This window comes from Stegodyphus dumicola, chromosome 11 (genome assembly GCF_044657685.1).
Source record: "Stegodyphus dumicola isolate Sdum_Otavi_A_Nest chromosome 11, ASM4465768v1".
In the NCBI taxonomy this organism is placed as follows: domain Eukaryota; kingdom Metazoa; phylum Arthropoda; class Arachnida; order Araneae; family Eresidae; genus Stegodyphus; species Stegodyphus dumicola.
Window position 1 is genome coordinate 53,575,933 of NC_140778.1, and position 20,587 is coordinate 53,596,519.

Here is a 20,587-nt window from a genome sequence, read left to right on the forward strand (position 1 = left end):
GAAATGTTCATATTTGGAAAGGGTAAATACTTTTTCGCGATCAGGTAATTTCATATATGTTCTTTTTACCGGGTTTAAAGATTGAGAAAATTGTCATGTATTTTCGTGAAATTTTTCTAATTTATGAGAAAAAAGCAGTGTACATGGATATAGTGAAGAGTGTGCGCAATGCCATTTTTGTGCAATTCTGGGATGTTTTTTTAAGTAAAAATAAGTCAGCGTGTACATGGTTTATGTGTATGTGTTATTTTGAGAAACGCGTAAGGAGTATTGTATTGTGCACTTTTTCCCAATTTTGCAGTGAATATTTGTCATGATTAAGCAGTTTTGTTTGATAAAATTTCTAGCATAAGTGTAATTCGGCTAGTAGATTGTTGGAAGAAGTGTTCAGTAGATAAAAAGAAAAGAAACATGTCTTTACTTCGTGAAGACAAAATGGCGGCGGGGGAAAAAAAACAGAGGGTTGCTGTAGGAGAGTTGGTTGCCAAATTTTCGCCAAAAAATCACCAAGTTACCGTAATGTAAAGATCAACCCTTTTTTCATTGTTCTCGCTCGTCTTTTCTTCTGCTTTAGTTTTGGTAAAAATTAATTTTAAATCATGATCTACAATTTGTTTATCTTAAAGCTTGTATAATTGAAGCTATATCTTTCTCTTTATTACTTTTGATAATTTTAACAACAATCAACTTTAACGTCCTTCTAGTATGAGGTAAATTAATTTTTTATCTCTTATTTCATCCCAACTTGAATGCTTTTACTTTTCAGAATTACAGCTGTATTCATGTAAGCATCTACAGATTCGTTTTGACTCATTTTCAGTTGACCTAATTCTTTCTACATTTGATATGAATATCTTCTGTTCTTGCCGCCATTTCATTTTTTATTTTCTCCCATCATTTCTTTGTATTCTGTTCATTCACATATTTTAACGCTTATGGAGCTGTCACAGTCCAATTCATTAGATTTCTTGCTATCGCATTATCATCCCATATTTCCCAAGTTTTTATTTCACTTTTAAAATTAACATCTTCCTTTTTGTTGGTTCATCAGCTTCTATCACACTTGTCAATATTTTCAAACTTAATTAACTTTTGATTCTATTTGATCATATAAGGTAATTATCAATTCTATTTGCCCGTATAAGGTAATTATCAGCCAGCCCGTTCGCCGAGATTGGAACTCCAGACCAAACTATCAGTTTTCAACTATTTTACCACTCAGCCACTAGTAGGCAGCAGCAAGTTTCTATGGCTCAGTTATGCACAGTTTGCAAATACTAATTATTTAACTTTAAAATTACATAAAAAATTCACCTAAATTCCAGAATTATTTACTTAATTTACCCATTTTTCTTTTTTGGTCATTGGTTTCCTTTAAATTGTTATTTTTAACCTTACAGTAAATATTCTGCAATATATTGGAAATGCGTGTGACACAACTTTTCAACAAATCATGCAATGATTTGCCACATTCACAAATACTATCATTCCAAATAATCCTGTTTTCAACTTTCTCTGTGATGAGACTTATTAATATAGAATGTTGATTTTTTGATGAAATATATAATTTCTCATACATTTCAGATATTAGGATTGAAAATATTTTAAATGCAGAGGAATGAAAAGCACGAATTCTGTTGGCCAAAATAAACCACCTCAATCAATAGCAGCTAAGTACGCAAAATCTTCCCAATGTTCAACTATCATTTCTTCGTCAAGAATTAATTTTTTCCTGGAGAGATTACGATTTATATGCTTCAATACAGATCTACAAACATATCCAGAAATGTAAATTAGACACATTGTATCTTTTTCTGCAACATTAACATCGTTGGATTGATGCAAAACGTCACCAAATTCCTTATCAATAAGTTGATCATCATTAAAATCTTCAATATCACTACAAGAAAAATGTTGTAAAATAAATGAACCTTTCTCAGAAATTGCATTTTAAGCAAACTAATTAATTTTAGTTTTCTTTCCGACTTTATAATCTGCTGTAAGGATACATTATAATTACAGCCACTCATTTGTTGAAATTGACCAAAACGTACCTCAAGGTTATCTGTCTGAAATTTTCCTGAAGGAATAAAAGGTAATTTAAATTCTTTTAACAAATACTTTGAAAGTTCATTCAATGTTGCTGTTGTATGGAGAAGAGCAACTTGGGCTTCTTTTGATAGTTTCCCCAATTTGTGACTTACAATTTTTTGTTGTTGGGCAAAAATCGTTCCATGATATAAGCCACGAACAAAACTGTGATAAACATTCTAAGCTTTTATCTTCTGTTGTCCTTATAAGCTGCATAAATACATCTCGAAACTGTAAGGCCTTTTTAGAGTGTTTAACATTCACAATTTTCCACCACTTTAAAATTACATCAATAAAATGTTTAGTTCTTAAGACATCTTTTCCATACCGAATTCTATTATTCTGCGATTCAATTTGCAGAGCAGCTAAAGTCTTTTCATCAAAAAGTTTAATAGCAGTACTTACATTCTGTTCCTCTATAGAAGACGGAAATAAAACTTTCCTTGATAAAGTTGGAGCCATTTTAATATTATCGTTTTTTTTTTCTATTTTATACAATTTTTTTAAATGTAGAACACTGGAATTGTAAACAATATTTGAGTTTTCAAATGACGGTATAAAAAATGTTTGGTTTGAATCGTTCTGATTGAACCAGTTGTTTCGTATAGATTTCGATAAATGAACTGGCTTTAGTGTAGAATTGGGTGCCCCTTCGATTGGCGACATTTTTAAAAAAATTTTGGAGATGAAACCTCACTTCTGGTTACCACAATAGTTTTAAATTTGTTTTAGCTTCCCGATTTTATTTAAATGAAAATAGATTGATGTGTACATGGACATATTTAAGGCGCAATGCCTAGTTTGTGCAATTCTAGGATGTTTTTTTAAGTAAAAACAGATTGATGTGTACATGGACACAGATCTTATGCAATTCTTCGACTTCTTATTTTGGTTTTGTGTAGCGGCCATCTTGAAATTGTGACTTCCTGGCGCCGATCTTGGCGTCAAGAAAGAATCGCCAATAAACGAGGGGCACCCAATTGTAAACTTTTACCAATGAACTGTATCAAATAATGTAAATATAGGAAGATTATGCATGGTAAGGTTTATAAAGGAGGATTTTAATGCACCACCACAAAGCATTTTGAACATATTTCTGTTAATTCTATTATTGTCTTATATTAGAGTTAGGATTCGATAACCACAAGACTGTACATGGTCAATTACTTGTTTTGTAAATATTAATAATTGATGTGATGATAAGTTTTTTACGGGAAACATTGCTACAATATTTCTGTTTTTTGCTAATATAGCTTATCATAAATGTTTGCAGAGTTGTGGCCTCCATCTGCGAATTATCCGAAAAACCTAAACACGATTACTTTTATACGAAACTTGGGGTTTTATATATATCACATCTAATAACAAATTGACAATTTTTTCAGAATCATTTAAAATTTCACATTTTTTTTTTTTTTTTTCAAATACATCCAGTGACTTGTTTGTAATCCAGAATCTGCTCGGCCAATTTTCAGAGATAACTCTCTTAAGTATGACGGATGAGGCAATACAAAATACTTACTGTTACGTATAATATTGTAGCTGTTTGGATTACAATAAAATATATAACAAGACCAGGCAAAGAATTCTGCACTATACGAATGCTGTTTCATTTGCATTAATTGAATCTGTTCATACAAAAACTTAAATTTCTCAGAATGTGGATTATTTTCTGTTTCTGCACATTTCAACAGTAGTTCTGATATTTTATCTAAATTTAAATTGCAGTCATCATGAATATCAGAAGAAGGAAAACCATCCAAATGGCTAATCACTGTCTCAAGTTTAAACCATTTATCACATAGTTTTTCTTCTCCAAATATCCATTTGAACTTTTCAATGGGAATTTCATTTTCATTGAAAAAAACTCTTACATTTAAATCGTCCAATATTTTTAAAGATACAAGCCCTTTTGAACAGTTTAAAAATTCTAATTTCGATAGCCAAAAGATCTTACCTTTGGTTATGAATATCCATGAAGAGGGAAGATCCATTTTTCTTGCAAAACCATTACTAATGCCGTTCCATCATCACGAACAGCTTTATCTTCTCGAACGACAAATTTTTTCTTCAAAATGCTTAATGCATACACTACTGTGTTTGCCAGCTACAAAATCTTTGCAATTAATATTTTTTATCCATTTCTGAGAGAGTACAGGATACGAAGGAAATTTGAAAGTCGACACATGTTCATTACTGCTATCGTAATTTGATCAGCATTTAGGTACACTACACGTTCTTGGCATTCTAAAACACATTTTTTCTTATAAATTCGAACTCACAATATAATATTTTACTTTCCGGTAAAATACAAAATTTTTCAGAAGAAAAAACACATGTAAACAATTATCTCACTAGCACTAGTCCTACGGCGAAGCAATGTCAACTTACAAAATTGAAGGACTAAGATTATGACGTCAGATCATGTGATCATCAGATTGGAGCAGGCCTGTAGATATCTAGTTGGCCTTGGCCTACTGTACTATGCATTCGAGTTTTGACTATCGTACATGTAAGACGTGCATCTGCTCGCTCCTGATTTTGTGATATTAGAACTCTTCTTTTATTATACCTGATCAGAGTGCATGCCGCTGTAACAGTAGGTCGGCATTGCAATAGACTCTGGTTGCTTTCTCCGCTGCTTCATTTTCTGCCATCCGCTCCACCATGGATCGAATGATTGATTTTATTGCCTCTGAGATTACCAACTTAGAATGCATCAAAGAAGCTGATGGATCTCTCTCATCTAAGGACGCACGAGACCTTAAATTCCTTCGACGCCTCAAACTTTTCATTGACAGAGAACTGAACGCTGATCGTTCTTCTACTTCTCTTCCCAAACCAAACATCCCTGCTCCTAAGGTTAATGACAGTGATTCTTCAATAACTGGAATCAACAAAACTAATGTTAGACGAGCCAGCAGCCCTGCGCGCTCAGATGAAGAGCAGTCGAAAAAACATAAAGCACTGAATGAAGACAGCTCCGACACGGACTCAGGTCCTAAAGGAGATTTTACTAGAAGACTAAGAAAACCCTCTCGAAAGTCTACTCTAACGGATTCCTCTGTTTTGTCAGAAGTTTCGACAGCTGAGCCGACCACGGAAATAACTTATGATAATATGGATACAGCCCCAGACGTGGATAATATGGATAAAGCCCACGCTAATGTGGCGCCATCTAGTGAGATCCCCGAAAAGCCGGCTGCGAGTACGTCTCAGACGGAAAGCATGGTGCGGCCTATCGGTGCTGCAGATGAGGTCACGTGCACGGCTGGGCTAATAGGTGATGCTCATGATCATGAAACTGGTACCAATTCTGCCGAAAATAATGAGCAGGATGTGGATAAATTCATACATCCAAATAAAGTGAGCAATAAAGCTCCCCCGATTATTATACAGGATGGTAAATACTCCTGGTCAAAATATAAGGAAATGTTTAAAGATGCAGGAATTAAGCTAAAATCAGGTATAATGAAAGCTCAAGACCACTATGAGCTAAAAGTTGACAGTATAGAAACTCATAAGAGTTTAACTGCATTACTTAATGCCAAAGGAGTGAAATATCACTCATTTATTTTACCCGAAAACAAGAAGGTTAAAGTTGTTATACGCAGCTTACCGATCGACACGCCAACCTCAGAGATATCTGATGAACTGATAGATAGAGGTTTCCCAGTTGAACGAGTCTCGCAATTAGTAAGACGCAGAAATGGAGAAAAATTTAATCTGCCCCTGTTTCTAGTTATTTTGAAGAGGAATGAAAAAGCGAGAGGGATACATAATATAACTAAATTATGTTTGCTGAATGTTAAAGTAGAAGCTTACAAAGGAAGGAAAGGGCCGGTACAATGCTTTCGGTGTCAAGCATTTCATCATGCCCAGGCAGGATGTATGCATGACCCGAAATGCATGAAATGCGCTGGCGATCATTATTCAAAAGACTGCCCCAAGCCAAGAGAAGATAAACCTAAGTGTATAAATTGCCAATTAGATCATACAAGCAACTACAGGGGTTGCCCGAATTTTCCCAAAATAAATACTCAAAATCCGCCTTTGAAGAATTTCAGTGATAGAGTAATTATCAATAAATCTTATGCCGCCGCTGTTGGCGGGCAAACAATGAATACTCTAGATGAAGCTAGAAGTATTTTTGAAGGGCTTAAAAACCTTGTTGAGGCTATTAAGGCTTCCGGCATTCTACAAGTAAATTTAGCTCCTAGCGCCAATGCTAGTAGTTTCAACGCGGTCAATAATGAACCCAATCATGGATAGGAAAGATAATAATTTTAGGCCAATCAAGATGTTAGTGTGGAATGCTAACAACATAAGAGGAAAGAAAGATGAGTTGGAGGACTTTATGTATGAGAACGACATTGATATTTGCCTGATCTCCGAGACGCACATCACCCCAGGAGACAGAGTTAGCATCAAAAATTATAGAACCTACCGATGTGATAGGTTACATCACAGAGGAGGTGGAGCACTCATCTACGTTCATTGTAAATATTCATCTTGTTTAATTTCGACTGAAAGAGACAAGGGCTATGAAATTGTGATTGCCTCTATTAGCTTGCCTAAGATTGGAGATACCTTATTTGCGGCAATCTACAACCCCCCTACTAATAGGCTAACTGAGGAAATGTTACAAAATATTATTCCGGATTCTTCAATAATGATTGTTGGTGGCGACCTCAATAGTAAGCATAAAGATTGGGGCTGCCGTAGCACTAATCACAATGGTAAAGTACTGAGAGAGTATATCAGTAACCACCCAGTTGGTATATTTGCGCCTGACGTACCGACGTTCAGGCCCAGCAACATCAGGTACACTCCTGATATTCTAGATATCATCTTGACTAATACAGGAATTAATATGGTGCTGGAGGTTCGAGACGACTTAAGCTCTGATCATACTCCTGTGATTGCTACACTAGGGGTCACCAGTATTAATTATACGAATGTTAAGACCCATACCGACTGGAGAATGTACCACAATGTTGTGAAAGTGAGGCTCCCTAAATTAGGTGCTATGAAAAGCCCTTCTGATATTGACAAGGAGATTGATAAGTTTACTACATGTCTTAATGACTCTTACTATGAGGCCACCAAGGTTACTCAAAGGTCTTGTAAAATCGCTAAGATTCCAAGGTACGTCAAATCTCTCATAGCCGAAAGAAACAGGCTGCGAAGGAGGTATAATATCACCTGGGACCCAATTATTAAAACGGAGTTAAATAGGATCAGTAAGCATATTAAGCTTGAAATGCATAAATTAAAGTGTGAGGCTTGGAATGTTAAAATGGAGGAGTTAAACTTAGACAGTGATGCCTTCTGGCAGTTTACAAAAATGTTAAAGAGGACGCATCAGTGTGATAGGCCAATTATTGACAACGGCGTCACTGCTTATTCAGATACTGACAAATGTCAGATTTTTGCTTCACATCTTGAAAAGCAGTTTTCTCCCAATCAGACACCTCGTAATATTCACTTTGAGACCCAAGTCAGAATGAAAGTAGAAGAATGGCTAGGTGCTCCCACGGCTCTAAATGCCGATGGTTTAACTAATCCAAGAGAAGTTACGGATATTATCTCCAAATTGAACCCCAAGAAAGCCCCAGGTATTGATGGAGTTACAAATTTAATGATCAGGAACCTCCCGCCCGGTGGAATCACAAGACTTTTCAGCATTTTTAATATATGCATTACGTTATGCTACTTCCCGGACTGCTGGAAGTACGCAAAAGTTTTCCTACTACCGAAGCCTGCAAAAGACATCACTAAGGCGGAAAATCACAGGCCCATAAGCTTGCTCTCTAATATAGGCAAGATCTTTGAACGAATAATTTTAAGGAAATTCCAGCCTTATTTACAGGTACTTCCGGAAGATCAGTACGGATTTAGGAGCGAACTTTGCACATCTAAACAACTGATTAGGCTTGTGGAATTTATCGGCTCTGCTCTGCATCATAAGAGTTGTACTGCAGTGCTCATGCTGGACGTGGCCAAAGCATTTGACCGTGTCTGGCATGAGGGCTTAATATATAAATTGATAATGATGAATTTGCCTAGAGAACTGATCTTACTCACCAGATCTTATATTGCAAATCGTTACTTTACAGTTAGCTGCAAGCAAAGTCATTCTGGATACAAAACTATCGCTGCAGGCGTCCCCCAGGGGTCCTGTCTTGGCCCAGTACTCTATCTTTTCTATGCGGCTGATTTCCCGCGGGATAAACTCAACAGAAATACATTGCTGGCCTGCTATGCGGATGACACCGCTGTAGCGGTCAGATCTATTCAGCCTAACAGGGAAATTTCTGTTATGCAGGATATAATTATGGACATTGAGGAGTGGTGCTCCAGGTGGAAGATTTCCATCAATGCGACTAAATCACAGCTACTTCTTGTTAGAAGGAAGAAAATACTGGTCTCAGTTCAGCCACTTTACCTATTCGGCCAACGTGTCCCGATGGTAAACAAGGCCAAGTATTTAGGTGTTTACTTGAATCGAAGACTCACGTGGAGTACGCATGTCAATTACATTGCAAACAAGACCAGAGGAATTGCTCAACAATTACAAGTACTGCTAGGGCGCAGCTCGCAGTTAGATCTGAGAAGGAAAAGACAGATTTATATTTCCATTTTAAGACCAATTATGTGTTATGCGTCCCCTGTCTGGGCGACTGCTACGAGCTCAGATATCAACAAATTGCAGGTGACTCAAAACACAATCTTACGCACCATGACAGGAGCGCATTTTTACATCCGTAACAAACTCCTGCACGATGATTTACAAGTTGAATATATTTGCAAATATCTGCAAAAACTTAACAGCAAGTTCTTTGACAAAGGCTTGAATTGCAGTAAAGGAAACTTTAATGCTGTACTGAACTATGTCTGCATTCCTGAGGACTACAATATCAGGCCTTTTACGGCTCACAGAATGAGGGATCACAATTTTGTCACTTAGCCCACTCGTTTTCAAATATGTAAATAACACATTTTTATGCGTACATTACTTCACTTTCATTTGTTTATTACATGTTCAACACTGTATCCTATGCATATTTCATGTATTTTCATTTCTTTTGCATCTTCATAGCTCCATACACGTGATTATTACTCTTGTCTCAGGGGTAAGAGTTAAGTTACTTTGATGATTGGACTTTGTCACTATGGCCGATGGGCCCTCTTTTCCTTACCCGCTCCGATTTCCTGGCTGGGAACTAGCTGATAGTTGACATTCTGATTGTCCTTAGGGGATTAGATCAATATAGCTTATTAAAGCCCAACTGGGCTAATATAAGCATAAGCAATTAGCATTTAAGCATTTAAGCACTGTACTATGCATGAGCTAACTGTCCAACGTTGGACTTGTAGACACTTCGTCTTGCTCGAGTGTCAAGATGTAGAAACATATTTTTACTCAGCTTCTGACCTTTGTCTTAGTTCACCGTAGTAAGAATCCCTGATGATATCACATTTTCGGCAATTTTATTACCAACTGCATTCGGAAGAATATCTGAAGGGATTTAATTAAAGGATGGAGGTCTAGCATTGCGCATGCGTAGAAGCGCAAGGCGCCGAGTGGCAGCTTTGCCGAAAGGAAGCTTCACAAAGCAGAAGCAGGAAAAGAGTAGTGAAACGTAGTTTTCTTTCTCTTCAGAAAAGCGTTACTAAATTTTGTATCAAGAAATGATAATTGTTTTACAGCTTTTAAGTAAATAACTTTTTGGAACCAATCAGCAGTTGCCAATAACTCTGAAAAAATTAAAACGGCATAAATTCATAATTAAACCTGTATATATACATGAGCAAGAAATCATATTTTTGTGAATGATAACAAATTAATTGCTAACGAACAGCTCCTGGAAATCAAGACTTATTCAGTGAATAAGTCTCGTGCACAAAATTTACTATTTTTATAGGTGATGCGATATATATGTATGTAGAAGCTAATCTGAAGCGTGCAGGAACTGCTTGGGAAAGAATTTCATTATCAACCCCTCTTACATCCATGGAGAACAAGAATATTTTCTTGACGTGTAAATAAGTTAGTTAATAATTACAGTTACAATAATATCAAGGCTGTCAGCTCAAAGAGATAAATTTCATATTATATAAAAGATGTACATGTATATCCACACATACTGAAACTTTGTGTGTGAGGTATATAACACGTCATTTATAGAAAGGGCTGTTTAAATAAACATATGCTTATTCACACAGGAGGAAATCCTCATGTACGTGAGGTAAGGAACAGGTCAAACTCACAAAAGGATACTTTAAACAAAGATATGCTTCTTGACACAGGAGAGAATCTATATGTATGTAAAGTGTGTAATAAAACACTAACACATAAGAATCATTTAAAGAACCATATGCTTATTCATACAGGAGAGAAACCTCATATATGTCAAGTATGTAAGAAATCATTTAGAATAAAGAGCAATTTAAGCAATCATATGCTTATTCATGCAGAAGAGAAACCTCATGTATGTGAGGTATGTTACAGGTCATTTAGACTAAAGGGTGATTTAAATAAGCATCTGCTGATTCATTTAGGAGAGAAGCCTTATATATGTGAAATATGTAACAAATTATTTAGAGTGAAAGGTGAATTAAATGTACATATGCTTATCCACACAGGAGAGAAACCTTACGAATGTGAGGTATGTAAAACATCATTTAGACTAAAAGGTAATTTAAATATGCATATGCGTATTCATACAGGGGAGAAGCCTTATCTATGTCAAACGTGTAAAAAATCGTTTAGACAAAATGGTACTTTAAACAGGCATATGCGTATTCATACAGGGGAGAAACCTTATCTGTGTCAAGTGTGTGAGAAATCATTTATACAAGAAGTTAGCTTAAGAAAGCATATGTTTATCCACACAGGAGAAAAACCTTATCTTTGTCAAGTGTGTAAAAAGTCATTTAGTCAAAAATATGGTTTAAACATGCATATGCTTACTCACATAGGAGAAAAACCTAATGTGTGTCAAGTGTGTAACAAATCATTTATACACATGGGTAACTTAAACAAGCATATGCTTATTCACTCAGGAGACAAACCTTATCTATGTGAAGTGTGTAACAAGTCATTTAGATTGAAGCATCATTTAAACAAGCATCTGCGTATTCACTCGGGAGAGAAATCTCGTGACTTTGGGGGACATAATAAGTCATTTACTCAAAGGGCTGATTTAAACAAGCGTATATGCTTATCCACATAGGAGAGAAATCGGATGAGTTAGTTATGTAATAAATCGTTTAATATGAAGAACTTAAAGAGACTTTTATTTAATTAAAAAGAAACTTTGTTTTGAGCGAAAATTAGTTTAATAAGAAGTTTTGCTTTTGTATTCAGTAAATACTTGTCCATGCAGCAAAACAATTTCATTGCGTGAGGTATGTAATTTATTTCTTTGAAGTGTTTAATAAATCATTTTTTGTTTCTACAAAATAAAAATTTCACGTGTGAAAGATGAATAGCTTTTAAAGGATTATCGATCTGAAGCAATATATCCTTATCCCTGTTATATAACAAGTTCACTTATGAAGGAAAGATTTAAAGCAGCATATACTTAAGGTTGATTGAAAAGATTTAGAATGATCTACATTTTAGAGTCAGGTGACTTAAAGATTTTTGCATTCCATTCCTCCCGAAATTTTGGTCCTTCATACTGAACTGCAGTTTTACGGCATTTGTGATATTTTAGTTAGCAAGTTGACATTACTCAACTTCATCCAAAGAGAACCTCTCACAAAGTTATTTTTTGAATACTTGTTAAAAAATGTTCTTCATTTTTTTTTATGTCACATAGTATCGACTCCCAATGGCATATTTCTCACACAGTTTTGAGATGGAGATGCCTTTATCCATGTTTTTTCTTGATTGGCATTGAAACATGCTTTTGTTTTTCAGATCTTGCCTCAGCTCAAGAATTAGAAGCTTTTTTATTTAGTCTAAAATTCAAATTTCAAATAACCTGCAAAGAATAATAAATTGAATCAAATTACAAAGTTAAGAAAAAACACAATTTGCTTTGTTAAGTAAACTTAAGTTCCTTGGAATCTTTCTACCTTCTCTAATGCTGGCACATGCAGACAGAATATTCAAATCAAACAGAAAAATGCCAATCCCTACCAACCTTTCAAGGGCCAATGTACGATCTTGAACAGTATAAGTACCACATCAATAAACGTATTGTCATTGGCCATTATGCGACTAACTAGCCAGCAGGTGTGTGAAAATGACATGCAGGAATATTAGTCAAGAAAAAATTGCATATATGGCATACATGCTTTCTATTGAACGCAATACAGTACAAAGTTCAAGATCCAGAATCTTTGGGAGTTTGGTGACTCTGGATTTTATATCATCAGTTTAAATCTAGTAAAATATAACATATAGAAGTTGTAAATTAAAAAATTAAATAGTTGTTTAGGAAATGAGAAGCATTTATGATCTTAGAAATCAAAATTTACCAAAAAATAAAAGCCAAATATTTATTTGTTTTATTTACAATTCCTTTCAGTGTAGTTGGTTAAGCTGCTGCATTTTTTTATGTGAATGCTTCATCTTTAATTTTTAGATAGATTTCTTGCTGAGCTACGAAGTTTCACTGTTTGAGTCCTCTAACTGTTATTTTAAGAATTCCCACTAAACTTTCAGTCGAAATCTTTTCATTCTCAAAAACCTTTTTTTTGTCACTTTCTTCACTATCAGTAAAGATATTTATTGGATTTAAAACATATGATATTCTCTATCTATTAATTGCCTGCTAAAAAGTTCGTCATTGCATTAACATCGCAATGGCAAAATTCTGTTTCATTTTCATTTATTATCATTTCTCCATATATCTTCACAAATTATGTAAACTGAAAAATTTCACTTTATATTGCATTCAAAATAGAGTTAAATAACTTTCCAAAATTACACAAAGTAATATTATTTTGCCTAATTTTGAAACTGCACATTTTTAAGCCCAAATAATGACAAGACTGCTATATTAAGCAAAATACCAAATATACTTCCACTATGCAGGTCCTGTTACAGCTCCAGGATTAAAAACTGTGTCTGAAAAAAAAAATTCAACCTTTAATTTTGATAATAATAATAATACAGTGAAAAGTATTTAATCCAGAATGATCTGTAATCCGGACCTCAAAGCTGCAAACTTTCTGCGCATGCGTAAATGCGTTTACGTATGTGCGTTTAATGTATAACGAATCGTATAATCTAAGCTAAAATTATCTAATTATCTATTTCAGTTAATATTGCAGATTGCGTTGTTCCTTAATCTTCTAATTAGATCCGGCTCATTATTTTTTGCACTGTTAGAGCAATTTTATAAAAGTAAGCTTGAACTTTCGATTATGTCAAAAAGAATTTACGATTTTGGAGCTGCCAAAGGATCTACAAAGCGAAAGCATGTTTTGATGTCCATTAAAGAAAAAGTGGGGGGGGGGGGACGTCGCAGCGCACAATGAACTGGAAGTTGATCTGTCAGCACTATATATCTTCAGGACAGATGTTTTTATTTTATTCGGCTTATAATTCCTTACTAAATGTAGTATTTCATCTCAATGTACTCCGTCTTTGATATGATTTAAATCAAATTCGTTGTCATTATAAATATCACGAATGCACATCAAATAGTTTTCTGGTTGCAGTTTTCTAATTTCGACTATGCGTAATGTATGCTTTATGCATGCATGCGTTGAAAGAAATGTTTAATAAAACAAACAAATAAATATTAAGCTTTTTTTTTGTAAATTTTGATACCCTTTAGATCATAATTGCTCTTTATTTCATAAATTACGGTGTCATATTTTTAATTTTATAATTTCTGCATGCCATTTTACCAGATTTAAATTGATGATCTATAATCCAGAATCGCCAAAGTCCCGACGAGTCTGGATTAAAGACGTTTGACTGTAACAATAACCTGTAAACATTAATATGCATGATGAAATTAGAAACTTCAGGTAGAGTGTAATTTGCTATGTTAAGTGAACATAAGTTCTGTGGAATCTAATTCATTTTCTTTTCTCTTCTATTATGCCAACAAAAGGAAACCTATATGAGCAACACTTCACTCTGCAAAAACATTATGATGCTTATTGTTTTGGTCAGATAGATAAATGTTCTGTGTCTCTCCGTGACCACTCAGTAGTCAGAAGGGTAGTCATGACTAGCATTAATCAGTACTGAAATTTCTTAGGAAATGTCATGCTAATCTCCTTGAGAAGTGATGCCATCTGATGACCTTCCAAGTCTTGAAAGTAAATAAATGATTATTTTAATATTGGACATACGAAGTTAGACTTACCACCTTATTGCCTCACTCATTTTTATCAAGTTTGTGCTGCTGTTTATTAAACAGTAATACAAGGCATCTGGTAACTTCTTAAAATCACAAGCCCAGTGCTCTCTTCGGAACCCATGCCACCAAATCCAGATGTGCACCTTCTGTTCTAGCTAGACATATTTTTTTTGTTTACTAGATCACCTTTCCACAATGGAGTGACCTTTTTCAGAGGCAAATAAGCTTCCCCTTTTTCTTTTTCAAATTCTCTTAGGAAACTACCTGAAAAATTTTCAACTCATCAGGCCTCTTCAAGGAGTCAACTTAAAAAGAGTTGCTAGGAATTTATAATTGAGTGCCAGTTTTAATGCAAGTATCCATCAATCAGTATAGTGTTATTAATGTGCTATACAAGAATCTGAGCTAGTTGGATGAAAAATTGTTTTTGCAGCACATCAGCCTTTTTTTTTTACTATTATATTATCATTTTCTAGAAACCATAAAAAATTGCTAGTGGTCTGGACATCCAGATTTCAGACTTTCTAATGTATATTCTCCATTCATAGACTTTATAAGGGTAAAAGAAAATTTTTAAAAAAAGATGAAGATTTTGAACTTTGGAACTAAAAACGTTTTGCACATTGTCGTTATATAAATGTGTTTAAATGTATGTAATGTGCAAATATTTTTATTATAATTTAAATATGTGCTTTCTTCACAGATTAAATTAATTGCATGGATATTCATGATGCATCATTTGTATTGTACTCTGTTCTTTAAACATTTCATCTTTAAAATAACATTAGCTTGTCAGAAGATATGAGTCCTTGAATTCACTTTTCTCACTTCCATGTATTCCTGCCAATGAATGTGAATGGGTGTAAAATTTATGCTGGATCCCACCGAAGCCTGGCTCCAGTACTTCTTAGTTCTTGGGATAAATCATAATTCTAGCCAGAGCACACTAGAACCCTAAATAAGAAAGCTTCTGCACTTCTTTTATGTGATTGAACGATAAATTCGGCAAAAATTTGACTTAAAAATTTTTATTTTTAATAAAATTGTACTAAAAACCAAATAATTATAAATTGCCTGAATAAATATTACAGTATAATTTTGAGCCATTTTATTACTTTACTGTGCAATTGCAAACTGGTTGAATCCCACTGTTGTGTACATTATATTAGGGGTGAAGGGCAGAATCTCCCATTCATTTGTTTGTCATTTTTTACAAGACAAAGAAGAATTGGATTTTTGTGAATTTTCTTTGACTTTTTAAGTGAAAATAGGTCAATGTATACATGGATCAAGCCAAGCGAGTGCACAGTGCCATTTATGTGCAATTCTGGGAATTTTTTTTAAGTGAACATAGGCCGATGTGTACATGGATACCGAGTTTGTGCAATTCTTGAAAACGTACCAAGCAGTGGCTGATTCTGCACTTTCCCCGATATTACAAACAATTTTTATCAATTCAAACAATGTTGACTGGGCTATGTGTTTAGATATGATGATGCATTTCCAACCAAAAAGATAACCTTTTCAAGAATTGAGGGAGTGAGACAAAAAGGATGACCACCTGCTATATGAACAGATGATGTTGAGCAAGATTTAAGGTTAATTGGAGGTAACCGATGGAAAGCTATTGTGCCGAATGGGGTTAGGTGGAGAAAACTTGGAGAGATAGCCTTGGCCTGTAACAGGCTGTGGAGCTTATGAAGATAAAGAATGTTGAAATTATTATAATATTTTATTGTATAATTTTCATCATAGTAGTATAATGAATTCTAACATTATAATTGATATATTGAGTTTATAATAGTAAATAATTATTATATTATAATTATATATTTTATCTTTGAGCTTAATGTATGTACATTATTACACACTTGAAACAAAGAAATTTGTTTATAATTAGTTATAATAATTATACATTAAATGATTATTACAGTTATTTAATTAATTATAATAATTATGCTATAATAAATAATTACATGACATTTCGCTTTGATTTTTGTGCTAAAATCTACATGCATTATTATTTCTAATGTCTGGTGGGAACACGAAATTTATTTTGGGGAGTGGGGGAAGGATATTCTTATAATACTGACAAATGTCACGTTTAAATACTGGTAAATGTTAAGATTACAATACTGGCAAATGTTATGTTAAATCGATATGATCTGGACATATCCTGCTCAAATAAGGCAAAGAGTTGACCATTTTTTTTAATATGCTTTAAAAAATATACTTCTGCTAAAAAATATAATTCCATGATTTTTGGTCATCTTTTTTTTTTTAAACAGGCGAAGGAAAACGCACTTTTCATATAAAATTCATAAATTATGGGAAAAAAATCAATATGCTTGGTTTTCAAGTTTTAAATCAATATGAATCTTAATTTTTGCTCCTATGCAGTACATAATATATATATAATCCCTTTTGGATGATTCTGAGTGTTTGGGCAGAATGCCTACCAAGGTTGCATTTGCAACGGTCAAACTATAATATACCTGCATAACTGAACAAAATAAACAAGATGCATGCAAGTACTTACTTTACAGGTTTTTTATATATTATAATTTATAAGATAAAATTAATCAGAATATTATAAGTAATTTATTTATAGGTTGTATATTTTAACACCCTAACTAGTTACATTCATAAACTCATATTGATATATGCTAAATACAAATGTATTGAAGCAAACAACAGCTGTCTTTATAGATTCCTAAACAGAACTGCATTTCATGGACCTATGTACTTAAATTTATACCACCTGTAGATATTATTATTTGCAAATGAGTTTGCTGCAAGGAAATGGATGATTTTTAATTGTATTTTAGTTTAATGCATGATGCACGAAGAAGAAAGTAAAATGAAAGACTGTAGAAACTTTTTATTCATAATATTTGCTTCGAAAAAAAAAAAAAGTGTTATTACAGGGATAGGTTTAAAAAGAATAGAATATAATTTTTTTATTTTCTTTTAGGGTGGCTAGTGAACTAAATTGGCAGGTACATTTTTCTGCAGAAAATTTTTTCTCTTAATCAAAAATAGGTAAATAAAATGAAAAGTTCTTTTTGGTTATAGAACATATTCAAACACATTTCTGTGGAAATTTACTACTGAAGATGACTTTTAGTGAGAAAGCATACAGTTAAAAAGTGGGTAGACTTAAAACTGGATTTTGCATCGAATCACTATAAAATGCTTCATTTCACTTTTCATTGAAGTCTGTCCTATTCAGCGAAATGGAAGATCTTTGAAACTGAGTCTGTCTGTCTTAGAATAACAAGCTTAGTTGTTTGAAAGCAATAGATGCAGTTTTTAAGAATATTCGTTTCTTACTTTTGAAATTCATTTAAATAATAAAAATGCATTTAATTCAGGATCTAATAAAAATATTCAGTCTTTTTATAGAATGACATTATACATACTTTTTATTATTTGTTTCTTTTTCTTTTTCTTTTTTTTTTTAATGCTTTAATGAATTTTTGATTAAAAAAACTCAACGAGTTGGCAATATGAAAGACTCCAGAATAAAACATTTTTATGTCCAGCTTACGAGACTGTCTATTAGAAATTTTAAAGATAAGCTGTTTTTTAATATTTTGCGAGTTTGCTGTTGAACTGAATTTTATGTGGCATAAGTGTAAATAATGTGATATTAAATAAATAAAGTTAATATACAAAACATTCATAATAAAATGACAAAAGAAAAAAGTTTGTAAGCCATCTTAGTAAGGAAACTGAACACTGATATGATGAACTGAGAGAAGACTGAAAAAGAAAAATGTTTCTATGGCAGTGCTTAACGCATCATCAAGAATTCTCAACATATGCTGCTTTCAAAATTTTTGTGATTTTGCTATTGAATTGCATAAGGCAAAGAAAGGAATGTTTAATAATAAAGCTAAAAAAAAAAAAAATGTGTTAGCAGGAGTGAGTGCAACAGCAGACTGGTACACTGCGAGCTCAGCAAAAGCATAAAAAACCCTTTTGGTTAGCCATTAAAATCTGAAAGTTTTCAGTTTTTTTTTTCTTAAATTTAATTCTAAATTTTATCAAAAATACTTTAGTGACACTTCATGTTTTCTCCCTCCTTCTCTCTTTCGACTGTGATAAATTCATTCTGAACAAAAGAAATATATATGATTACTTCAATAAAAAAGAATGAAATATAACAACATTGTTTAAAAATTTTTTATTGACAGTATTTCTACTAAAAGCATGGATACTGTTAGAGATAATGACAATACATACATATTTTTTAATAGGTGATTGTTTGGCATGTGTTAATCATTACGAAAAAGAAATCTGATTAAAAATTGCATCTTAACAAAAGAATGCAGTGCAGCTTCTAGAAGTCTTACATGTTCTCAGGAAAGCAGAATTGTGGGGGGTATTAATGGCAGTACAGGGGGCTACTGACCATTATAGAAGCAGATTATGGCTATTTATTTTTTTTTTCCTGCTGTATATCACTGGAAACATCTTTATACTGAAATAAATATTTATGCATTCAAATTGTTAGTTGACTTTGTTCTGTAAGGCTTTTGAAGGTAAAGTCTGTAACAGAATTAAGTCCAAGTTAGCAAACAGATAGAATTGCTGTGCTACTTAAAACAGTTAGCTCTTGAAATAATTAATAATGTCCCTATGAACACCGTCCACATGTATATGGACGGCAGTAAACTTGTTAATGACAGTTTTGGCAGTGGCATTTATATTAGATTTCGGGATCAAGAAATTAGAATTCAAAGAAATAATCCAGACTTCTACTCGGTATTTCGAAGCGAGTTTACTGCAATTCTGGAGGGTCTGGACTCCATCATGTGGCTTCCTCAGTTAATAGATATCTGGATCTTTTTGGATAGTAGAAGTGCCATCCAGCACTTAACTGATTGGCATAATGTGAGGGATAATACAAGTGCAAACATCCTCAGGAAACTAAAACAACTTTCCATTTCTCATCGGATCCATTTTCAGTAGATTCTGTCCCATGTCGACCTTGCTAGAAACGAAATTGCGGACAGCTTGACTAGAGCTGGTGCTAGCAAGACCACAGTGCCTGCCGCTCCTCTTACTTATATGGAACTATTTTCTAAATGTAAGGCAAAGAATAAGGCCGTTTGGATGGTTCCACCAGTGCACCCATGGTATCAGAGTAAGTGCCCTGGTGGCTCTTACAGCAGTTCAGAGCAGCAATAGACGAAATCAAACTGCACTTACTAGATTCCTTAGTGGCTATCTGTTATCAATGACTTTTGTCGGTGGTAATAAACACTTTGAAATATGCACTAAGTGTTCTATCACACAGACCACTCCTGATCACATCTTATCTTGTCTGGGGCTTGCTAGACAGAATCTGGTTCAAGGCTCCCTTTTCGTATTGGACTCTTTCAGTGTGAATAGGCTCATGGGCCTGATCTAGCTCTGCTGGTCACGGGGATGAGAAACAACAACACATAATTAAGTAAATGAATACATGATTTTAAACATCTGAATTTAATTCTAAATACAGTGGAACCTCTTTATTCGAGATACGGAGAAAGTATGAGCGAAAAATTCGTCTCTAAATATGAGCACTGACTCGAGTAACGAGCAGTGAGCCAGGGTGTTGATATGCGTGGTGCTATTTCCCGATTCGGCTTGACTCGGGAAATCGCCTCATCAGATCACTCAGTCTTCTTTGATCTATGTGTTTGTGTGCTTGAGAGTTAATTGTTTTTAACATTTAAAGTGAAAATATTTTTTTCACAATGCCTCCCAAGAAGATTATTGCCTGAGATAGTGCTGCAAAGAAAACAAAGCCATGGCCATTGAAATTATGAAAGAAATTATAGATAAACATAAGTGTAGTGTAAGAGTGATGGAATTGGCAAAGTTTTATGACCATTCAACATTGACGATTTGCACTATTCTGAAGAAGAAGGAAGGAATTAAGAAACTTTATGTGGCCAAAGGAGTTACTGTTACTTCCAAGTACCATCCAAAACTCGGATAAGGTTCGGAGAACAGCCTTGGTTGTGCCAACTTGGCTCCTTTAAGGATATGGGCGACATTTCATTATGCCAACGGAAGTAAATATCATGTGAGGAATAGGTGCTAGGGAGAAAAGGAAAATACATGGGGAAAAACGGGATTAAGATGTGTTTATATTTGTTTGGTATCTG

At 33.9% G+C, this 20,587-nt stretch overlaps 1 protein-coding gene across 1 annotated transcript; it reads left to right on the forward strand.

The window, feature by feature from the left end:
* Window positions 1-9,670: 9,670 nt before the first annotated feature.
* LOC146993989 (uncharacterized) lies at window positions 9,671-16,408 on the forward strand. The gene has a single exon (XM_085826691.1). It carries the CDS (start codon window positions 10,305-10,307, stop codon window positions 11,328-11,330), a length of 1,026 nt encoding a protein of 341 aa, XP_085682817.1. The 5' UTR covers window positions 9,671-10,304; the 3' UTR covers window positions 11,331-16,408.
* The last annotated feature ends 4,179 nt before the right edge of the window (window positions 16,409-20,587 follow it).

What these genes read in the sequence shown, in the direction of transcription:
- LOC146993989 (XM_085826691.1), top strand. Translation starts at nt 10,305, where the DNA reads ATGCTTATTCACACAGGAGGAAATCCTCATGTACGTGAGGTAAGGAAC.